Here is a 17,292-nt window from a genome sequence, read left to right on the forward strand (position 1 = left end):
TGTGTGTTGAGGTGCTCTGTGCTGGGGCAGTGTCCTTCTTTATCTTTCTTCCTCTCTTTTTTCCCTCCAATGTTCCAAGTGTTCCCCTGTGAGATGAGGAGCACACTGATTTTACTCCTATTCACCAACCTTCTCCTCTGCATGAGGCAGGGTGTGAGGCACAGTGGGAGATGCATAGATGACCGCCCCATCCTGGAAAAGAGTGCAGTGAGAGGCCTGCAGTGCAGGCAGAGCAGCCTGTGAGGTGTGTGTGGTACCACCTGGGTACCGGGCCCAGGGCCTGCCCCCACTCACGGGGAACCATCTCACCCGTGCTGAAGTTGTTTGAGAGCAGCAAATCCTACTTTAGTACAGATTTGGGAATTTGAGGCATTAGTCCAACAAGTTTTTCAGCCTAGAATTTGTTTTCCTTTCCCACTCCCCATCAAGAGATCTGGTTACTCAGCTAGTTCCCATCAGCTCTGGCTCTGGTCCCGGCTGAGTGGCCTTGGGGTTATGTAAGAGGTGGTGGGAGGGGAGGAGAGCTGAGGGCTGCAGCATACGGTCCATCTGGGCGTGGCCCTTTGGGAATAGGCAGCCCTGGCTCTGACTGAATCCTTAGAAATTACATGGCCATTTGATCCTGGGAAGATCGTGCAGAGCACACCTGAGTGTCATACAGCCTGGTCTGTGGTAGTGGGGTTGGAGATGAGGTGGGTTAGGGCACAGTGGTATTTAGCTCAGGTACCAGGTGGGGAGGTTTAGACTTTCTGCTTTACAAGGAATAATTAGAGCCTGGTCTGACCTTTCTTTTGCTGGCCCAACACACCTTGTCCACTTTCATCAGGTTTTGCCTGGTCCTTGGGTGAGATCTGGGCTCTCTTCCAGGCTGCACGGACATTTTCAGATGTCCCCTCTGTGTGTGCAAACCTAGGCAAGCCAGGAGCCTCCCCGTGAAACAGAAGAATGTTGTGCAGACAGCAAGAGGACCTCCTGAGGGATTTGGGGGAAGATGGGAATTTGGCAGAAAGAGGCCAGAACTGGAGAGAGACAGAACCAGGCTACACTGCAGCTCTGTCCCCCTTACTAGCTATTTGAGTGTGAGGTAGTTGCTGGACTTCTGTTTCCCACATGAGAAATGGTGATAATAGATTCAGCCTTGCAGAAGAGTCAAGTGGATTTTCTAAGCTTATGTTGTAATTTCTCTTGGATATAGACCACCCAGCACAGTGTAGAATCTTCATAAGTGGTAGCTGTTATTATGGTATGACATTATTTTAAGGAAATTGGAAGAGTTAACTCTGCAGATCTGGGGACCCTAAGAGGCTGTGTGATGCCACAGCACTAGAGCCCATGTGGAAAGGCTGTGGCCAGGGCCCTGACCTGCTGTGTCTGCAGTGGGGTTACCCCAGCCCTCATGGGCAGCTGACCTTGAGCTCTGGCCTTATTTTCCCCCATCTCAGGGCTTGGAGAAGATCTCTGCCTACATGAAGTCCAGCCGCTTCCTCCCAAAACCTCTGTACACAAGGGTGGCTGTCTGGGGCAATAAGTAATGCCTTGAAGGCCAGGAGGTGGGAGTGAGGAGCCCATACTCAGCCCTCTGCCCAGGCTGTGGAGTGAAGCTGGACTGTGCATCCCAGCACCTGGCTCCTTGTCCTTTTCTCCTGTTTATTCCCATCTTTACCCCCGAGACTTTATTGGACTTCCTCACTTCCCCTAAACCCCTGTCCCATGCAGGCCCTTTAAAGCCTCAGTTACCCACTTTCCTTCATGAAGATCACCCTCCCAACATTACCCTTCCCTGCACTAAAGCCAGCCTGACCTTCCTTCCTGTTAGTGGTTGTGTCTGCTTTGAGGGGCCTGCCTAGCCCCTCGCCTGTGGAGCTCAGCCCCGAGCTGTCCCCGTGCTGCATGAAAGAGCAGCATTGACTGGTTTACAGGCCCTGCTCCTGCAGCATGGCCCCTGCCTTAGGCCTTCCTGATCAAAATAAAGCCTCAACCACACTTGCTATATATAGTCTTGTCTTATTTGCTCCTGGCTGCCCAGACCGTGTCTGTCACTGCTCCTTCCGAGGGACTGGCTGGTGACCCTGGCGGTAGCTGGGTTCATAGAGATTATGACGGGCTTAGTAAGGTGTTTCCAACTTTTTTTTTTTTTTTGAAACAAAGTCTCCTGCTTTCCAAGGTGAAGGGCACTGGTGGGATCATAGCTTACTGTAGCATCCAGTCCTGGGCTCAAGCAATCCTTCCACTTCAGCCTCCCAAATGGCTGAGACTCTAGGTGTGCCACCACACCTGGCCGTATTTAAACAATTTTTGTGAGATGGTGTCTCTTTATGTTTCCCAGGTTGGTCAGGAACTCCTGAGCTCAGGCAATCCTCTTACCTTGGCATCCCAAAATGCTGGGATTGCAGGTATGAGCCACCACGCCTGGCCCTGTTTCCAACTTCTTGATCCCTTTTCTGATCGCCTTAGAGCAGGAAGCCACATAAAGTGCTCTATAGAAAGGATGCCTCTTTCTGGGCCTAGATCTTCATTTATTTATATTCAGTATTATTCAGTGCTTTCCATGGTTAGGCAGAGCTAGTCTCAGAGAATAAGTCTTAGATGCCTAGAGGTGGTGGAATTCCCGTCACAGAGAACAAGGATCCTTCTGTCTTCCACACTGTCTGACTCCCATCACAGCTCTTAGATCTCTAGGACCCAAGCTCTACTGTGAGCTGCTCCACCGGAAGGTTCTCCCAGCTCAGCAGTTCCCAAGCTGTGTTACCACGAATAGTTGTTGATTTTTTGGGTCAGGAATTCAGGTAATGCTCAGCAGGGAGAACTTACTACAAATCAACAAAGATCTCTTCTCCAAAAACTGTGTATCCAAAAATACAACCCATTAAAAGATGACTGAAAACTTGAACAGGCATTTCTGAAAAATGAATATCCAAATGGCCAATAAGCTCATGTGAAGATGCTCAACATCATTAGACAGCAGAAAGTCAAAAACCCGTAGATCCTACTGTATCCCCACTAGAATGGCTGACATTGAAAGGACTGACAATTGTTGGTGATTTATGGAGTAACTTGAACTGTCATGCCTTGCTGGTGGGAGAGCCACTTTGGAATACTGGCAGCGTCAACTAGAGCTAAATATGCATCTACCCAGGACCCAGAAGTCCCACCCTACAGGAATGAGTCCTAATGGATTCCAAGAGCCGGGTATAATGATGCCAAAAGCAACTTTATTTTAAATAGCCAATAACTAAAAACAATCCAAATTCCCTGAATAGAAGAATGAGCAAATGAACTGTGGTTTATCAACATAATTCCATCATTTGTATAATGGAATACTTACTCCGCTATAATAAAAATAAACGTGCTAATGCTATGTGCAAAAACATGGATGGGTCTCACAGACGTGTTCAGTAAAAGGATCCAGACAGGAGAAAGGACACACGATCTCATTCCACTTACACGAAAATCAGGAGAGGGAAATGAGTCCATGGTATCACAGGTCAGGTGATTGGTGACCCTGGTGAGAACTGGAAGGTTGCCTATTGAAGGCGCCTGGTGGAGTGCTGTAAGTTTTCTCTCTTTATCTGGGAGGTGATTCCAGAAGAGTATAGAAGTGGAAAAGCCCACAGGGTAGCACACTTAAGGCCTGTGCACTGTATGTACATTACACTTCAATGAAAACCATGCACAGAAGTCTTATACCATTTGTGTGCTTGTGTGTGTTTGCTTTTCCTCATAAGATATCAACGTCATGAGGGGATGTGTTTTTGTCTCTTCTTGTTCACTGATGTTACAGGTGTTTGCATATCACTTAGGACAGTCCCTGAGCATAGTAGGTTCTCACTGAATAGTTATTAAGCAAATTATACGCTTATCGTAGTGTGTCACTTCAAATTCTCTTAGGTTTGTATTCATGCCTACTTCTTTGGATAGGTGAGATTGATGTGCATACACACTCTTAGGTTCTACAGTTTTTTTCTCTTTAACATTTTACTTAAGAATCTGTACATGTTGGCAGTCTATATGCATGCCTATTTCTAACATTTAATGACTATCATTACTTCCTGTGGATAAATTATAGTTTGCCTAGTCATTCTTACCCTATTGGGCATGTGGATTTTTCTAATTTATTTCTTTTTATAACAGGGTGATCATGTTTAAACTAATTCCTTCTCTGGTTTTTGGTTACTTTATTTGAGTTGGTCCCCAAAGGCAATTACTACAAGGCAAAAGGTGAGGATGATGTTATGGTATTATCGTAGATAAATTGATTGCTCTCCAGAGAGAATAGCTTTTTTTTTTTTTTTTGATATGGAGTCTCGCTTTGTCACCCAGGCTGGAGTGCAGTGGCGTGATCTCAGCTCACTGCAAGCTCCACCTCCTGGGTTACAGCAATTCTTCTGCCTCTGCCTCCTGAGTAGCTGAGATTACAGGTGCGCACCACCACGCCCAGCTAATTTTTGTATTTTTAGTAGAAATGGGGTTTCACCATATTGGCCAGGCTGGTCTCAGACTCCTGACCTCAGGTGATCTGCCTGCCTCAGCCATCCAAAGTGTTAGGATTACAAGCGTGAGCCACCATGCCCGGCCCAGAGAGAATAACTTAATTTATGGTGCCATCTGCAAGGCACATGGAGCTTTCTGCACTACCTTAGGTACTTGAGGGATCGCAGTTTCATCTTATGATCTTTTTAAAGATTTATAAGAATACCTTCAAGTTTTCTACCTTCACCTTTTTTGTTTATTGTGTGTGCATGTTTCTGCCAATGAATCACAGTCTATGAATCTACCTGTCCTTGAATCTCCTGTATAAAACTCTCTGTTTACCCATTCTCTGCCTGTGGCTTAGTCAATTCCTGGAGAAAGGTTAAAGAATGATCTTGTGGCAGTCAAAGCTTTTTCTCCGATAGGCACAATGTAATTAATTGTGATTCTGTTCTAGGTTTCCTGTGGCATAATGTGATGGTTAATTTTCTGCATCAACTTGACTGGGCTAAGGGATGCTCACATGGCTGGTAAAATTATTGTGTTTGTGAGGGTATTTCCAGAAGAGATTCACCTTTGAATCAGAAGACTGAGCAAAGATTTCCTTCAGCAATGAAGGGGGGCATCCACTAAACTGTCAGGGCCCAGAGAGAAGAAAAAGACAGAGGAAGGGTGAATTTGATCTTTCTGACTGGGACATCCATCTCCGCCTATCCCGGGACATCCACACTCCTGGTTCTCTGGCCTTCAGACTTGATCAGGGACTAACAGCATCGCCTCCCACCCTTACCTTTGTTCTGAGGCCTTTAGACTCTGAATGATAGCACTGGCTTTCCCCCTTCTCTATCCTGCAGTCGGCAGATCGTGGGACTTCATTCCAAAACTGTGTGAGCCAATTCCCATAACAGATAGATACATTTATAAATAAATGCACACATTTCCTACAGGCTTATCTTAGTGGCGTCACTTCAAATTTTGAAGAACCCTTTCTAGTACATATAGCAAACAACAACAACAAACAAACGAAAAAACTACAAGTGGGTCACCATCATCAATGAGTAAGTTTTAAAAAATCAAACACAAGATAAAACGCTACAGCATATCTATTACCTGTGGGCTTTTTCTATATGTAAAGAACTGTCTGAGATGCCTTGCAGTAAACTCCAAGGAGATTTTGAGGGAAGGTATCCTCTTTTCTCCTGGTAAATCTCCCCACTGACCATTATTTTAAAGGCTCCAAAGATCAAAACACCTGCTTGCACAATTTGCCGATTCATTTTGGGTGAGGGTCTCTGGCAGGCTTGGAAGGGTGGGTGAACAGTGGGAAGGGGGCTGCCTCTGTGGTTACTAGCATCACTCATGTCTACGTCTGTGGCAGTCATCAGGTGCTTATTATATATTCAACTTTTGGCCACCCCTATGGGGGTGTTAAATGTAGCGAGAGTCCAGTCAGGTCATTGCAAATTGGCAGTGACTTTTGAGACCTTTCTACGCACGATAGTCAGGTAGATACCTTCTTTTTAAATTTGACTTTTTTTTACTTTTTTTTTTTTTTTTTGAGACAGGGTCTCACTCTGTCACCCAGGCTGGAGTGCAGTGGTGTGATCACGGCTCACTGCAGCCTCAACTTCTCAGGCTCCAGTGATCCTCCCACCTCAGCTTCTCAAGTAGCTGGGACCACAGGCAAGGGCCACCATGGCCAGCTAGTTTTCGTGTATTTGGTAGACAGTGTTTCAGCATGCTTCCCAGGCTGGGTGGATACCTTCCAAAAATAAGTTCAGTTCATCCTGCCTAGCCTTACCCCAGCAGCTTAAAGGAATTACCCACTCTGGTGCTGGGCTCAGGCTGCCTGGCTCTGGAACAATGTGCTCAGAGCTGCAGAGGGAGGCCTGCAGGCTGACTGGCAGAAAGAGTCCCACACTCCCTACCGTGTATCCTGGAAGACCAGGCTGCCCAGCCTGTCCACCTGGTAGACCGTTTCCCTGCCCAGTTCTCCTTCTCTCATTCCTGATGTGCAGCTTGATTCCTGCAGGGACTGCACCGGCTGAGATTATCTCAAGGTCCTCCCTTCTGCCAGCTAGTGTTCAGGGAAGTGGGTCCTCTGGTCTCCTTCCTGCCACCAGAATTTTGAGGGCCTTGTTTCTCCCACTGCAACTTTTGACCCATTCCTGGGTATCTTCCTTCCCTTTCTCCCTCCCTCCCTCCCTCCCTCCCTCCCTCCTTCCTTCCTTCCTTCCTTCCTTCCTTCCTTCCTTCCTTCCTTCCTTCCTTCCTTCCTTCCTTCCTTCCTTCCTTCCTTTCTTCCTTCCTTCCTCTTTCTCTCTTTCTCTCTCTCTTTCTTTCTTTCTCTCTCTCTCTCTCTCTCTCTCTCTCTCTCTCTCTTTTTTCTTGACAGAGTCTCACTTTGTCACCTAGGCTGGAGTGCAGTGGTGCAACCCCAGCTCACTGCAACCTCTGCCTCCCTGGTTCGAGCGATTCTCCTGCCTCAGCCTCCTGAGTAGCTGGGATTACAGGCACCTGCCACCAGGTCTGGCTAATTTTTTGTATTTTTAGTAGAGTCGGGGTTTCACCACGTTGGCCGGATTTTAGATGAGAGTTTCTTCACCTCAGCAGTACTGTCATTTTGGAGGGCAGAATTCTTTGTTGTGGTGCACTGTCCTGTCGCAGGGTGTTCAGCGTCCTAACCAAACTCTACCCACTAGATGCCATGGGCGCTTCCCAGTGGTGACAATTAACAAAGTCTCCAGACAGACCTACGTGTCCCCTGAGGGGCAAAGTTACCTCCACTTGAAGACCAGTGATGTGCTGGATGGAGACTAGTATTAAAATAATAATAGAAATCATAATGTAACTCATGTACTTAAGGTAAGTCGTTTTTGATGGAACATTTATTTCAGTTAATAATATTTGTATATGTCTGTCCTGGTAGTTTGTTTTTTTAAACTTTTTATTTTGATTTAATATCAGAGTTTGAAAAATTTGCAAAAGGAATTAATACAAAGACCTCTGATTACCCCAGATTCTAACGTTTCCACATGGGCTTTCGCCTCCCTCCTCCTGAGTCCCCCAGCCCCTGCTCCCCGCCTTTCTCTCTCCCCGCCCAGCAAGCTCCCTAGGAGCACAGCACCACTTATGACAAAAACATCATTTTCTTTTCTCTGAGGCGGCATTCCTGACGTTTGGATTTAGGCTGATAAGTGACAGTTACAATCATCCTTGCCTGTGTTGTCCTTCCCATGTTAGGTCTGTCATGCCATGTGTGTCTGCAGTTTATAACAATCTATATCATACATGCCTTTTGAAAAGTTTTGAAAACTTATCCAGTGAATCCCTGAGCACCAAATGTTCTTTTGTGTTATTTTTCTTTATTAGGCTATTATTACTTTATTCAGAATCTCTCTCTCTTTTTTAGAGAGAGCCTTTCTTTCTTGCCTAACCTAGAGTGCAGCGGCGCAATCATAGCTCAGTTCAGCCTCGAACCCCTGGGCTCAAACAGTTCTCCCCCTACCACCGCCCCCGCCGGGCTTCAGGGCATGGTTAACTCTCTCCTGGAACCCTTGGGGCTGGGAGGTGGGAGGGGATCTTATTCCTTCCAGCCCCGGGAGCGCGCTTCGGGCCTCCAGATTGGCGCATTTCGGGGGCAGAGCGGGCCGAGGGGCGGGGTCTCCGCAAGGCTCCCTCTCTACCCTCTCTGGGCCTCTCACAAAGTCTGAGCCCCGCCCCGCCGAAGCCTGTCTGCAGAATCCGCAGCAACCAGCACCATGCCCATGACACTGGGGTACTGGAACATCCGCGGGGTGAGCGAGGGTCCGCTGGGCGGTGGGACGGGGGGCGCGGGGGTGGGGAAGTGTGGAGCAGCTGCGGGACGGGCTCTAGGGAAGGTTCCTCTTCAGCGCTGCCCCTCACAGGAGGGCCTGTGCTTGCCGCTGTGTGTGCGTGTGGCGGGGCGGGGTGGGGGGAGGTGTGAGGCAGGAAGGAGAGGAGGCGATGGGTATGTGCAGTGTAAACTGGGGGCTCCCCTTGTGCAGAGAAGTCCCCAAGTCAGGGACCCTCCATCTCTGACCCGAGCTGCGGGCCATCTCTCCCAGCTGGCCCACTCCATCCGCCTGCTCCTGGAATACACAGGCTCAAGTTACGAGGAAAAGAAGTACACAATGGGGGATGGTAATGGCACCCTCGTGTCTGGGCCCTGCCCACTCACACTAGGCTGGCACCAAGCAACCCATGGTGGCCACCTGTGGCTGCCTCTGCAGGCCTCTCCTGCTGGAGCTGCAGGCTGTCCCTTCCCTGAGCCCTGGTGAGGGAGCCCTCTGGCCTTGCAAGGCAGAATGCTGGGGTGGGATGCTGAGCCCCCTGTCTGATTGGGTTGGGTGTCCCTTAGGGGTTGCCTAAACCCTGGAAGCCTTAGCCTTGTGGGGTCCAGAGCCCTCAACGAGATTCTTTCTCTCTGAACCCTGGGATGCGGGGCTGAGTGGTCAGATTCTAGATCCCCCTGTCTCAGGGGTCTTGCCACTGGCTCCTTGGGAGGGTCTCGGGGAAGGAGGGCTGGGCTCTGGGGAGGTTTGTTTTCACTTCATCTTCCCCACCACAGCTCCTGACTATGACGGAAGCCAGTGGCTGAATGAAAAATTCAAGCTGGGCCTGGACTTTCCCAATGTAGGTGCAGGGGAAGGGGCGGTTTTGGGGGCAAGTGCAACGTGTCTCTGACCGCATCTCCTCTCCCCAGCTTAGAGGGGTTAGGATCCGGAGTCTTCTGCCCAATTCCTGTCACTCCTGGCTGTCTACACAGCCCTTCCATGATGTTCTGTGTCCAAGCTCATTCGTCCATATGACAGTATTCTTATTTCAGGCCTGCCATGAGCAGGCACAGTGAGTGCTGAGTCTCCTCTCTGCCCTTGCTTATGGGAAGGGGATGCTGGGGAACCTGGTGGCCCAACTGAGCTTCCCCGGTTTCCCATTCATCCAGCTGCCCTACTTGATTGATGGGACTCACAAGATCACCCAGAGCAACGCCATCCTGCGCTACATTGCCCGCAAGCACAACCTGTGTGAGTGTGGTTTGCTGCAGTGTGTGGGGGGAAGGTGGCCTCCTCCTTGGCTGGATTGGGGTGCGATGCTGAGAGTGAGTCTATGTTTTGTGGGTGGTAGGTGGGGAGACCGAAAAGGAGAAGATTCGGGAAGACATTTTGGAGAACCAGCTTATGGACAACCGCATGCAGCTGGCCAGACTCTGCTATGACCCAGATTTTGTGAGTCTCCCACCCCACTCCCAGTCTCCCCTTTCCCTGCAGAGTTTTGATCGGGAGCCAAGACTCTGGTCCTGCCATCTACATGGGTCCTGTTTTCCATTTGAACTCTTTAGTGCTACTCATCCTTCAAGCTATTTCCTATACTGCCACCAGAGTGACCCTCAAACCCCAAAGTCATGTCAAATAAAACCTCTAAATCAATTCCCCACCAATCTACTTACAGAATCCTGACTCTCCAGGTATGAATTCACTCTCTAGACAGTAATGGTTACTTCCAGAGTCCCCTCCATCTCTGACCCATGACCTCTTTCCAGATTCTCTCTCCCAGTGGTTTGGACCATCTCTCCCAGTGGTTTATATCATCTGCCTGCTTTGGAATACACAAACTATGAGGAAAACAAGTGCAAAACAAAGGAATCTAATGGCACCTGCAATTTTGGTGTCTTCTGAGTGCTCTCTTGACATACACTGAGATCAGCGAATTTTCCTAACGGGCAGCTTAGGGGCAGCCAGAGGCTTCTTTTCCCCCTCCTTTCTTCTACTCATCCTCTGAATATCTCCTTATCTTTCCAGAAACCACTCAATGGCAATTGTATTCTTCTGCTGCCCCACTAGGAGGAACTTTCTACTTCTTTCTCTGAGCTCCTTTAGTTCTTTGCATCCTTGATTCTGCTCATATCTGGGTCCAGAGCCTGCCAGGTGCTCAGGTGCTCCTGGGGCTGACCCAGAGGTTGTTGGGAGGTCAGTGGGGACAGATTTAGGGACAGTGTCACATTCCGCTCTGCCATCCCATCACCTCAGGAAGACTCCAGCTACCCAGTCAGAGTCTAATAAATGCTGATATATCCAATCGAAGCCTGGGCACTGCCCCAGTTCCAGCTGTGGGGAAGATGGCTGCTTGCCCATGGCCAGCTGGGGCCATGCACAAATCTGGGAGGCCACATCTGTGCAGGGAGCTTTTGTCTGAGGGTGGTGACAGCTGTTTTCTGCCTCAGGAGAAACTGAAGCCAGAATACCTGGAGGGACTTCCTGAAATGCTGAAGCTCTACTCACAGTTTCTGGGGAAGCAGCCATGGTTTCTTGGGGACAAGGTAATGGGGGCATGTGATGGGGACAGTACAGATTTGTCATACTTCCTATATTATGGAGGTTTCAGCCCACATATCCTTGGCCTTATTCAGATCACCTTTGTGGATTTCATCGCTTATGATGTCCTTGAGAGAAACCAAGTATTTGAGCCCAGCTGCCTGGATGCCTTCCCAAACCTGAAGGACTTCATCTCCCGATTTGAGGTGATGCCCCCATCCTCCTTTCTCTTTATGTCCCTTATTCCTTTCCCTCCTTTGTGATGCTTTCCCAGTCCTGAAGCTACACAAAGAATAACTCGCATTTATGGCCATGCGCGGTGGCTCACGCCTGTAATCTCAGCACTTTGGAGGCTGAGGCAGGCAGATCACCTGTGGTCAGTAGTTTGAGACTGGCCTGCCCAAATAGTGAAACCCCATCTTTACTAAAAAAACAAAAAAACAAAAATTAGCTGGGCGTGGTGGTGAGTGCCTGTAATCCCAGTTACTCAGGAGGCTGAGGCAGGAGAATCACTTAAACCCGGGTGGTGGAAGGTGCGGTGAGCCAAGATTGCGCCACTGCACTCCAGCCTGGATGACAGAGTGAGACTCCATTTCAAGTGGAAAAAAAAAAAAAAAAAAAGAATAACTTGCATTTATTGAGTGCTGGCTTCATGCCACGAACTGTGCCCAGAACATTATACCTATTGCGTGGAATTTGAAATTTATAACACTCCTACAGGGTGGTAGAATCGTCTCCCCCATTTTAGAGATAAGGAAACTGAGAATGAGAGAATCAGTCCTTCTTCAGGGTCTCAGAGCCAGTGGAGGCTGTGCTGGGCTCCCTGTGAGCCTCTGGATCTATGGGCAGCAGTCGGAGCTCTCCCTTTTGTGACAAAAGAAAAAGCCTCAGGCCTTGTCCAGCCTGGGTTTCACAGCCCAGGACATTTTGGAAGAGGCAGAGCACTTCAGGACCACGGATGCAGCTGGCAATAGTAGGACTGACACATAGTAGCATTGATGTTGAATAACTAAACCCACAGGCAGTATTTGTAGCTACCTCCAGAAGCTTTGTACAATCAAACCCCCATGTGGGGAATCCTGAGAGCCAGAACTGTGGCTGGAGCTGGATTAGGGTACATATGTGGGTGTCCCTGTTGAGGAGCTTATGCTGAAATGCCCTGTGCTGGGGCACTTTCCTTCTTTACCTCTCTTCCTCTTTTTTTTTTTTGGAGACGGAATCTTGCTCTGTCGCCCAGGCTGGAGTGCAGTGGAGTGATCTCGGCTCACTGCAACCTCCATCTCCTGGGTTCAAGTGATTCTCCTGCCTCAGCCTCTTGAGTAGCTGGGATTACAGGTGTATGCCACCACATCCAGCTAATTTTTGTATTTTTAGTAGTGATGGGGTTTCGCCATGTTGGCCAGGCTCATCTCGATCTCCTGACCTCAGGTGATCCACCTGCCTCAGCCTCCGTAAGTGCTGGGATTACAGGCATGAGCCACCGTGCCTGGCCTCTTCCTCTCTTTTTTCCCTCCAGTGTTCCACGTGTTCCCCCTGTGAGATGAATGGCACGCTGATTTTACTCCTATTCACTGACCTTCTCTGCATGAGGCAGGGTGTGAGGCACAGTGGGAGATGCATAGATGACTGACCCATCCTGAAAATGAGTACAATGAGAGGCCTGCAGGCAAAGCAGCCTGTGAGGTGTGTGCTGAACTTGTTTGAGAGCAGCAAATCCTACATTACTACAGATTTGGGAATTTGAGGCATTAGTCCATCAGGCTTCTGAGCCTTGAATCTGTTTCCCTTTTCCACTCCCCATCAAGAGATCTGCTTGCTCAGCTAGTTCCCATCAGCTCTGGTTCTGTGGTTCTGGTCCAGGCTGAGTGGCCTTGGAGTTATATAAGAGGTGGTGGGAAGGGAGGGGTGGAGGAGAGCGGAGGGCTATGGGCTGTGATGTGCCAGGGTCAAGCCTGTTGCCCAGGCTGGAGTGCAGTGGCATGATCTCGGCTCACTGCAACCACCGCTTCCTGGGTTCAAGCAATTCTCTGCCTCAGCCTCCTGAGTAGCTGGGATTACGGTTGCCCGCCACCATGCCCGGCTAATTTTTGTATTTTTAGTAGGGATGGGGTTTCACCATGTTGACCATGCTGGTCTCGAACTCCTGACCTCAGGTGATCCACCCACCTCGGCTTCCCAATGTGCTGGGATTACAGGTGTGAGCCACCATGCCTGGCTGGATCTTTCTGAATACCTTATCTGGGCATTCAATCCCGGTAAGATTGTGCACAGCACATCTGAGTGTCTTGTAGCCTGATCTGCAGCATCAGGGCTGGAGATGCCATGGGTTAGGGCACAGTGAGATTTTACTCAGGTACTAGATAGAGAACTTTGGACTTTCTGCTTTAAGGGGAATAATTAGAGCCTAGTCTCGCCTTTCATTTTCTTATGCGCTGCCACCCCCCATTCCACTTTCATCCAGGTTTTACTGAGACATTGGGTGAGTGTGTTGTGAGCCCGTTTGTTCTGCTGGAGGTCCCTTCTGTGTGTCTACACCCAGACAAGCCAAGAGCCTCCCTGTGGAAAAGGAGACTGTTTGTGCAGTCAAGGGGTGACAGGGCCCGGTGTGAGGGGTGGTGGGGCAGAAGAAGAAGAGATTTTGGCAGAAAGAGGCCAGAACCAGAGAGAGACAGAACCAGGCTACACTGTAGCCCTGTTCCCCTTACTAGGTATTTAAATGTGAGGTAGTTGCTGAACTTCTGTTTCCCACATGAGAAACGATGGTAATAGATTCAGCCTTGCAGAGCAGTCAAGTGGATTTTCTAAGCTTGTATTATAATTTCTCTTGGGTACAGAGCAGCCAGCACAGTGTAGAATCTCCATAAGTGTTAGCTGTTACTGTGGTACAGCATTACTTAAAGGAAGCTGGAAGAGTTAACTCTGCAGATCTGGGGACCCTAAGAGGCTGTGTGATGTCCCAGCACTTGAGCCCATGTGGAAAGGCTGTGGCCAAGGCCCTGACCTGCTGTGTCTGCAGTGGGGCTGTCCTCATAGGCAGCTGACCTTGAGCTCTGGCCTTATTTTCCCCCGTCTCAGGGCTTGGAGAAGATCTCTGCCTACATGAAGTCCAGCCGCTTCCTCCCAAGACCTGTGTTCACAAAGATGGCTGTCTGGGGCAACAAGTAATGCCTGGAAGGCCAGGAGGTGGGAGTGAGGTGCCCATACTCAGCCCTCTGCCCAGGCTGTGGAGCGCAGCTGGACTCTGCATCCCAGCACCTGCCTCCCCATTGCTTTCTCCTGTTTATTCCCATCTTTACCCCCAAGACTTTATTATCCCCACTTCACTTCCCCTAAACCCCTGTCCCATGCAGGCCCTTTAAAGCCTCAGCTACCCACTTTTCTTCATGAACATCTCCCTCCCAACATTACCCTTCGCGGCACTAAAGCCAGCCTGACCTTCCTTCCTGTTAGTGGTTGTGTCTGCTTTGAGGGGCCTGCCTAGCCCCTCGCCTGTGGAGCTCAGCCCCAAGCTGTCCCCGTGCTGCATGATAGAGCAGCATTGACTGGTTTACAGGCCCTGCTCCTGTAACATGGCCCCTGCCTTAGGCCTTCCTGATCGAAGTAAAGCCTCAATCACATTTGCTGTGTCTTGTCTTATTTGCTCCTGGCCATCTACCCAGACTGTCTGTCTGTCACTGCCTCTTCCAAGGGACTGGCTGGTGATCCTGGCAGTGGCCGGGTTCTAACGGAGTCTGCTGGGCATAGTAAGGCATTTGACAATTCTTGCTCCCATTTCTGACAGACTCAGAGCAGGAAGCTCCCTGAGGCTCTGTGGAAAGAATGTCTCTTTCTGGGCCTGGGTCTCCCATTCATTCATCCAGCCTTACTGAGTGCTTTCCATAATTACCCAGAGCTTGTGTCTCATTGAATAGGACCCCAAGGGGGTGGAATCTCCATCAGAGAGAACCAGGGTCCCTTTTACCTTCCCCACTATATGACTGCATCACTTCTGTTAGGTCTCCAGGACCCAATCTCTATTGTTTTCTCAGATGGCTTCCAGGTACCCTCTCGAGGCTTGCTGCACAGCTGTCATCAGGACGTTCTCTCTGGGTTTACTTCCTCTGTTTCCTGGGTACCTGTGAGAGAAATGTCTTTAGTCCTTGCACAACTGAAAGTGTCTTTACATGCTTACTGAATACTCTGGCTGATGTTTTAGTCTGTTCTCACGCTGCTAATAAAGACATACCCGAGACTGGGTAATTGATAAAGGAAAGAGGTTTAAAGGACTCACAGTTCCACAGGGCCTAGGAGGCCTCATAACCATGGCAGAAGGCAAATGAGGAGCAAAGTCACATCTTCCATGGCAGCAGGCAAGAGGGCCTGTGCAGGGGAACTCCCACTTATAAAACCATCAGATCTCGTGAGATTATTCACTACCATGAGAACAGTATGGGGAAAACTGCCCCCATGATTCAGTTATCTCCACCTGTCTCCCATGCTTGACACCTGGGGATTATTACAATTCAAGGTAAGATGTGGGTGGGGACACAGCCAAACCATATCAGCTGGGGATAGAATTCTATGATGAAAACCTTCAGACCTCTAATAGACTTACCCACTCTTTTCTGAAATTGAGCATTTCTGGTGAGTAGGTGGATGCGTCTGACTGCATCCTTTGATTTTTTAAAGTTATTATTATTTTTATTATTTTGAGAGGGAATCTTACTCTGTTGCCCAGGCTGGAGTGCAGTGGTGTGATCTTGGCTCACTGCAACGTCCCCTTCCCGGGTTCAAAGGATTCTCCTGCCTCAGCCTCCCGAGTAGCTGGAACTACAGGCACGCACCACTGTGCCCAGATAATTTTTGTATTTTTGGTTTAGAGACGGGTTTTCACCATGTTGGCCAGGCTGGTCTCGAACTCCTGACCTCGTGATCCACCCACCTCAGCCTCCCAAAGTGCTGGAATTACATGCATGAGCCACTGCGCCTGGCCATATCTTTTGCTTTTTTACTTAAGCTTCTACTGTTTGTCATTCTGAGGTCTATAATTCCAAAGACTACGTGGGGATCTACAGGTTGATGTCTTCCTGACTCACATCCTTGCCGGAACATTCTAAGCATAGGCTTCCTCCACCCTGACAGCAATCCCATAGCTTTATCTGCATTGCATCTTCTTGAAGTAATTTAAAATCTCACTGGAGAGTGAGCTGCTTCAGAGGAAGAATCTCATAGCTTAGCAGTTCCTAAGCTGCGATGCCAGAAATAGTTGTTGAGTCTGTAGGTCAGATATTCATGCAAGGCTCAGCAGGGAGAACTTGTTACAAATCAACAATGGTCTCTTCTCCAAAAACTATATATCCAAAAATACAACTAATTAAAAAATGAGTCAGAATTTCAACAAGCATTTCCCAAAAGTGAATATCCAAATGGCCAATAAGCTCATGAGAAGGTGTTCAACATCATTAGACAGTAGAAAGTTAAAAACCCGTAGATCCTACTGTATCCCCACTAGAATGGCTGACATTGAAAGGACTGACAATTGTTGGTGATTTATTGAGTAACTGGAACTGTCATGCCTTGCTGGTGGGAGAGCCACTTTGGAATACTGGCAGTGTCAGCTGTGGCTAAACATACATCTGCCCAGGACCCAGAAGTCCTGCCCTACAGGAATGAGTCCTAATGGATTCTCAGAACCAGGTATAATGATGTCAAAAGCAGCTTTATTTTAAATAGCCAATAACTGAAAACAATCAAAATTCCATGAGTAGAAGAACGAACAAATGAACTGTGGTTTATGAACATAATTCCATCATTCGTATAATGGAATACTTACTCCGCTATAATAAAAATAAACGTGCTAACACTATGTGCAAAAACATGGATGGGTCTCACAGATGTGTTCAGTAAAAGGATCCAGACAGGAGAAAGGACACACGATCTCATTCCACTTACACAAAAATCAGGAGAGGGAAATGAGTCCATGGTATCACAGGTCAGGTGATTGGTGACCCTGGTGAGAACTGGAAGGTTGCCTATCGAAGGCGCCTGGTGGAGTGCTGTAAGTTTTCTCTCTTTATCTGGGAGGTGATTCCAGAAGAGTATACAAGTGAGAAATTCCACAGGGTAGCACACTTAAGGCCTGTGCACTGTATGTATATGACACTTCAGTGAAAAGCATGCATGTATGTCTTACATTATTTGTGTGCTTGTGTGTGTTTGCTTTCCCTCATAAGATGTCAACGTCGTGAGGGCATGTGTTTTTGTCTCTTCTTGTTCACTGATGTTACAGGTGTTTGCACATCATCTAGGACAGTCCCTGAGCATAGTAGGTGCTCACTGAATAGTTAATAAGCAAATTATAGGTTCTTCTGAATGGTGTCATTTCAAATTCTCTTTAGTTTTTTTTCATGCCTACTTCTTCAGATGAGATTGGTGTGCATGTATAGTGTTAGAATCTACAGTTTTTTCTCTTTAACATTTTACTTTTTTTTTTTTTTTTTTGAGACAG

At 48.4% G+C, this 17,292-nt stretch overlaps 2 protein-coding genes across 10 annotated transcripts in view; one reads left to right on the top strand and one right to left on the bottom strand.

The window, feature by feature from the left end:
• The window catches only part of PSMA5 (proteasome 20S subunit alpha 5), a 509,972-nt gene that overhangs the window by 261,052 nt on the left and 231,628 nt on the right, over nt 1–17,292 (bottom strand). The window lies entirely within an intron of this gene.
• The window catches only part of LOC126930060 (glutathione S-transferase Mu 1), a 77,212-nt gene that overhangs the window by 30,493 nt on the left and 29,427 nt on the right, over nt 1–17,292 (top strand). For 3 of the 9 annotated variants that reach the window (XM_050746724.1, XM_050746758.1, XM_050746786.1), the window contains one exon: nt 1,443–1,983. The exons of 2 other annotated variants lie outside the window; for them this stretch is intronic. In XM_050746724.1, the coding sequence (XP_050602681.1) occupies nt 1,443–1,532 (90 nt within the window). In that variant the 3' untranslated portion in view covers nt 1,533–1,983. Of the gene's footprint in view, nt 1–150; nt 245–1,442; nt 1,984–8,102; nt 8,268–8,558; nt 8,635–9,061; nt 9,127–9,394; nt 9,519–9,618; nt 9,720–10,714; nt 10,811–10,900; nt 11,012–13,880; nt 14,423–17,292 lie in introns of those variants that run through there. 4 more of the 9 variants (XM_050746774.1, XM_050746750.1, XM_050746795.1 and 1 more) reach the window with 4 other exon arrangements.

The sequence above is a fragment of the Macaca thibetana genome, chromosome 1, assembly GCF_024542745.1.
Source record: "Macaca thibetana thibetana isolate TM-01 chromosome 1, ASM2454274v1, whole genome shotgun sequence".
NCBI classification, from domain to species: domain Eukaryota; kingdom Metazoa; phylum Chordata; class Mammalia; order Primates; family Cercopithecidae; genus Macaca; species Macaca thibetana.